Source organism: Triticum urartu, chromosome 3 (assembly GCF_003073215.2).
Source record: "Triticum urartu cultivar G1812 chromosome 3, Tu2.1, whole genome shotgun sequence".
NCBI lineage: Eukaryota > Viridiplantae > Streptophyta > Magnoliopsida > Poales > Poaceae > Triticum > Triticum urartu.
In genome coordinates, this window is record NC_053024.1 from 679,764,689 (window position 1) to 679,770,606 (window position 5,918).

A 5,918-nucleotide genomic window follows, 5' to 3' on the forward strand; every position below is an offset into this window, starting at 1 on the left:
AGCTACTTTCATGCATGTGCTAGTCACCACCTTGATCACAAAAATACATGGCATACACCCCTATAAAGATGTCATGGCATAGCCCAAAACACATGTAGAGCTCATTCCCATATACAACACACAACAAATGTAGCAAAAATGACAAATGCTCATACTCTGATAAGAATCAGCACCTAACATTTTATAGCACTCTTGCATCAACAATTTGGGAATCAAGATGGACCCAAACAAGCATGGCACACAGGAACAAAATGAATAGCACATCCAAATGAACATTTTGATATATGATGCATGCAAAATGGATCTACGGATGAGGAGTTATGGCATGATGAATAATGCTTGAAAATATCACAGATCTGGGGACTTAGTGGAAATATACCCTCGCGAAAGTCAACGGGATGGAGCGGTTCCTGGACGGAGTGGATCTGGACGAGGGGAGGCGTTTGGTTGGACTCCCGGTGGATCTCATCCAGGCAGGGTGGATCTGGCTCCGGCGAGTGTTCCGGCGACTCCGGCGAGGGCGCGGACACCGAGGCAGCGCCTGAAGACTCCGGCGATGAGCGGGGAGGTCGGGGAGGTCGGCGGGTGGTGGCCGATGCGAGGCGGCGCCAGCGAACGAACAACGGCGCGCGGGCGGCGGAGTGCTTGCGCCGGCGACGAGGGCGTGGGTCGCCGGCGGGCGGCGAAGTGATTGCTCGGCCGGGCGGCTCGGTGCGCCGGCGGGGACCTGCGGGGCGGCGCGGCTCCAAGGCGATCCAGGCGGCGGGGGGGGGGGGGGGGGGCGCGCCCGGGGGGGGGGGGGGGGGGGGGGGGGGGGGGGGGGGGCTCGGCCCGGGTGCAGTGCGGACGTGTCCGACGCGGCGCGGACGCGTCCGGACGCTGAGGAGGTTAGGGTTCATCCGCGAAAATTTGGAGGGGGGGTGTTTATATAGGTAGAGGGAGCTAGGAGTGTCCAAATGAGGTGCGATTTTTGGCCACGCGATCGTGATCGAATAACCGAGAGGATGGAGGGGTTTTGGATGGGTTATTGGGCCACTTTGGAGGCGTGTTGGGCTGCAACACACATGAGGCCTTTACGATTCCCCGGTTAACCGTTGGAGTATCAAACGGACTCCAAATGACATGAAACTTAGCAGGCGGTCTACCGGTGGTGTACCAAGGCCGCTTGGCAAATCTCGGTCTATTCTGAAAAGGTTTAACACCCGCACACGAAAAAAATACAAAAGGGACGCCGGAGGACGTAGGAGTGTCGGATTGCAAAACGGACAACGGGGAAAATGCTCGGATGCATGAGACGAACACGTATGCAAATGCGATGCACATGATGACATGATATGAAAATCATGACATGAACCAAACGCAAAACAAAGACAAGAACCCAACCACAAATCTCATAACTTAGAGCTGAAAATGGCAAGAGTTGGAGTACAAATATGGTAAGTTACATTCGGGGTGTTATAGAAATGGAACTAGGGTTTCGTTCGAAGTGCAGGTAGTGTCCAATTTATGTAGGGTCGGGTGGGCCAGAAATGACATGACGCCCGCGTCCTGGCGTCCGATATACGCCCCAGGTTTGGACTGGATATTGGAAGTGATGGTCAGTCCGGACGTTTAGACTGGACATGGGACACCCAGTTTGGTGGCGTTTTTCCGTCCAGACACCGACCATATAACCTGTTTGGGCGTTTGGGACAGGTATAGGGTCCGGTTGTAGATCCTCCAAGCCTAACTTTCATGAACACTTAAACACTGTGAGACGATGTTCACCCAACTAGGTTACTTAGAGGGCATATCCATGGGAGGCTGCCAACATCAAGGGAAAGTACAACACGGGAGGCGTCGCCGCACGAGTCCCAGGAAGGCCACTGCTGGTGCGTCGCCGGCTTGCACAACCCCTCGTCGACCTCCGCCAGGGATCCACGGAAGCGGAGGCGCCCCCATCCCCTTTGGCTGAAGCACTCCCTCTGCCACTCCGATGACCGGAGCAGCCGGACATGGGGAAGATCGGGGGAAGAGTATACCTCCGGGGCTCCCGACAGTCCAGTGAGTGGGCTGCCGGACATGGGGATGACAAAGAGATCCATTGTGGCCAGCCGTAGACTAGTGTAGTGTATTTGTGATGTGGGAGTGGAGCTGCATGCGACTGTACATGCACATAGTTTTATGCTTTTTAGTTAAAATATGTCCAAAATGTAAGTATTTTCGTCCAGTTTGTATGAAATCCGGTATGTTTATATGAAGTCCGGCCATGTTTGCATGAATTTCATCCGGTTTGTTGAAAATGTGTTGAAAATGCATGCTGCTACGATTGGATGATGGCATCTCATATCCATGTCCACGGACTGGTCCCCCTGTCCGCGGATAGATGCAGAAGAAAATTTATGAGTTGCTGTTGGAGATGACCTAATTAAGTCAAATTTATAGATTTAATTAACAATTATAATCACTAAATACACAATTAACTCAAAGAATACATAAATAAATATGATTTGTATTTGCTCGTATCATTGTTGGTAGTTTATTCTACAAATTTGACCAAACTTTGCGCTATTCGACTTAGATTAACTTTTTGAAGACGGATAGAGTCCGTGATTTGATCCGGTGAACGCCTTTCGTTCCCGCGTTAACTCAGCGCGCACTGCACTTTTTTTTCGTGACGCCGGCTTGGAAGTCTGGTCGCCCAAGCTCTGGCTTAATTACATAGCCGTGACTGACTTGTCATTCTCTCTGGATTATCAAAGGCGAAAGATTAGCTGGCCTCTTACCGGCGCAACAACAAAAGGTATTCTACGTGCCAATGATGCTAATCTGTAATCTCCCTTCACATCACGGCGTTTCCATGAAGCCTCGCCTCTAGCCGGCCTACCTATTACTTTTGCATGAAATGTAGCAGAGTGATCTACTGTGCTTGCGTACGTGATCCATGATATCAACACATGGCGTTTCCTGTTGCTTGGTTTGATTAGCCTGGTCAAGTCAACGATTGCAAACGGCCGTAGGATTCCGACGCCTTGTCCATCGAGTGTATAAATAGGCCGCAGCACAGGCTTGGCAAACCATCCTTCCATTGAGCAGCGAGTTAACTAGCTAACCACCCATCGAGAGTGGCATAGCCCCGAGTTTGCAGAGCAAGCAGGCATGGAGAAGCTCTCCATGGCGGCAACCATGTTCTGCGCCGTGGTCCTTGCGGCTGTCGCAGCGGCGGCCGGCGGTGAGGCGGCGGTCGTGGAACACACCTTTGTCGTGAGTACAATATCTATCTATCTATCTATCTCTCTGTCTATCTATCTATCTATCTATCTATCTGGTTAATCAAGTCATGTTCTTGATCACTTCTCGGTAGATTTACTTTCAAAGGAATGCTCTAAAAAGGTTTGCTTTCAAAGGTCGTGACGATAATAAACTAGCTTTGCGCCTATGGGCTAAAATCTTAGGCTGGATGTGCATCATGAAAACAAAAAGAAAACTAGTTTTACTTGTGTATGGTTTTCTATGAACCGTCACTAGCTATCGAGTTTTCTTAGCACACAGCTTAAGGTACCGTCTTGATTAGTTACCTGTTGACCAATCAGTTACGTATTTGATTAATGATGATGTTCAGGTGCACGAGATGAACCAGACGCACCTGTGCAACACGACCAAGATTTACGTGGTGAACGGGCAGCTCCCAGGCCCCACCATCGACATCACCGACGGTGACACGGTTGTCGTCCACGTCATCAACCGTCTCCCTCACGGACTCACCATCCACTGGCACGGCATCCGGCAGATGAGGAGCTGCTGGTCCGATGGCGCCGGCTTCGTCACCGAATGCCCCATCCCTTCTGGCGGCGAGCATGTGTACCGCTTCAACGTCACCGGTCAGGTCGGTACGCTTTGGTGGCACGCCCACGTCACCTGCCTCCGCGCCACCGTGGCTGGCGCCTTCATCATCCGCCCCAAGGGCGGGAGGTACCCGTTCCCGACGCCCGCCAAGGACGTGCCCATCATCATCGGCGAGTGGTGGGAGCTTGACCTCGTCGAGCTCGACCGGAGGATGCATGACGGTAACTTCGACGACAACCCGCTGTCAGCAACCATCAACGGTAAGCTGGGTGACCTGAGCAACTGCTCTGGCAAGCCGGAGGAGAGCTTCGTCCTTGACGTGGTGCGCGGAAAGACGTACCTGCTGCGGATTGTGAACACGGCGCTCTTCTCGGAGTACTACTTCAAGGTTGCTGGGCACACATTCACGGTAGTGGGCGCCGACGGGTACTACCTGACGCCGTACAAGACGGACATGGTGACCGTCGCGCCAGGGGAGGCCATCGACGTGCTCATGGCCGCTGATGCCCCGCCTGCGCACTACCATATGGTGGCGCTCGCAAACCAGCCGCCGGAGCCTGACCCACAGATCCCGGGGTTCGTGTCTCGCGGCCTCGTCCGCTACGCCGGATCCTCCCACAACAACAACGGGCTGCCGGTGCCGACGCCGCTCATGCCCAGCCAGCACAACACCATGCCGTCCTACTACTTCCACAGCAACCTCACCGGCCTCGCCCACCCAGATCGCCACCGCGTTCCCATGCACGTCGACGAGCGCCTCTTCTTCGCGCTCGGCCTCGGCTCCATCTGCCGCGGCACCAACAAGACATGCGAGCGTGGGCGGAGTCCCGAGACCATCGTGGTGGCCACCATGAACAACGTGTCCTTCCGCCACCCGACTAATGCGTCGCTCCTCGAGAGATACTACGACGGTCAGACAAGTGGCCTCTACACAGAGGACCTCCCCGACCATCCGCCGCACCCGTACAACTACACCGACCGCTCCCTCATCCCGCCGGGGCCGCTGGAGAAGGCACTCGAGCCGGCGTTCAAGGCGACCAAGCTACGGAGGTTCCGGTACAACACCTCGGTGGAGATCATCTTCCAGAGCACGGCGCTGCTGCAGAGCGACTCCAACCCCATGCACCTCCATGGCTACGACTTCTTCGTGCTCGCCACAGGGCTCGGCAACTACAACCCCAAGACGGACCCCAAGAAGTTCAACTACCACAACCCACAGCTGAGGAACACGGTGCAGGTGCCCAGGACCGGCTGGGCCGCCGTGCGCTTCGTCACCGACAACCCCGGGATGTGGTACCTCCACTGCCACTTTGAGTTCCACATCATCATGGGCATGGCGACAGCGTTCATCGTGGAAAACGGGCCAACGCCGGAGACCAGCCTTCCCCCGCCGCCCCCAGAATTCAAGAGGTGTGGCGCCAATGGCCTCACTCAGCCATAGAGCTAATTAATCTGGGTAAGGACGTGCGTGCCGAAGTTGTGCCCTGAATTTATTTATTATTAGTGCAAAATAAGAACAAATGAAGATGCACACATTCATTGTTCATTGTATTGAGGATGATTCTTACTGTAAAAGTTGATATTGTTTTTCAATTTTATTTCCCCATTGTAATGTGTGAACTGTAAGTCGGTCCAGTAGGGTTCATTGTCGGAAATAAGTTTGTCAAACTCAAACCTACATTTTAAAGAGAAGTATATACGAACTGGCTGATATCACAAATAATATCCTATATTTAGAGGATTCAGTGTCGGAAATAAGTGTGTCAAACTCAAACCTCCCCGGATGGTTTAATCTAAATCCAACTGTCCCAAATCATATTGCAAACCAAAAGGATAACTAAATATGACAGGTGTTGTAGAAGAAGTGGACTTAGCCCTATGTGTTTACTTTTCATATCTTGCAACATTTCGGCTTTGGTTAGATTTGTTATGTACTTTGCTTAATAAATAATAAGAATGGTTATGTGCCTCATAACGATGCAGAAGCCAGGGGGTTCCACGTCCTTTTCAAGAAAGGAATAAAAATCAGAAAAATTGAGAAGTAAATGTGGAATCTAGATGCATTTGAAATTTTTTAGTTGGATCACAAAATT

At 52.3% G+C, this 5,918-nt stretch overlaps 1 protein-coding gene across 1 annotated transcript; it reads left to right on the forward strand.

Annotated features, from left to right (window-relative positions):
• The first annotated feature begins 3,066 nt into the window (after nucleotides 1–3,066).
• Nucleotides 3,067–5,518, forward strand: LOC125549096 (laccase-19). The gene is made up of 2 exons (XM_048712584.1): nucleotides 3,067–3,243; nucleotides 3,602–5,518. Exons 1-2 carry the CDS (start codon nucleotides 3,139–3,141, stop codon nucleotides 5,264–5,266), a joined length of 1,770 nt encoding a protein of 589 aa, XP_048568541.1. The 5' UTR covers nucleotides 3,067–3,138; the 3' UTR covers nucleotides 5,267–5,518.
• The last annotated feature ends 400 nt before the right edge of the window (nucleotides 5,519–5,918 follow it).

Bases quoted from the DNA above. Each gene is read 5' to 3' on its own strand.
- LOC125549096 (XM_048712584.1), top strand. From the start codon at position 3,139: ATGGAGAAGCTCTCCATGGCGGCAACCATGTTCTGCGCCGTGGTCCTT. The intron at 3,244-3,601 runs GTGAGTACAATA...GATGATGTTCAG, and splicing joins TCGTGGAACACACCTTTGTC to GTGCACGAGATGAACCAGAC.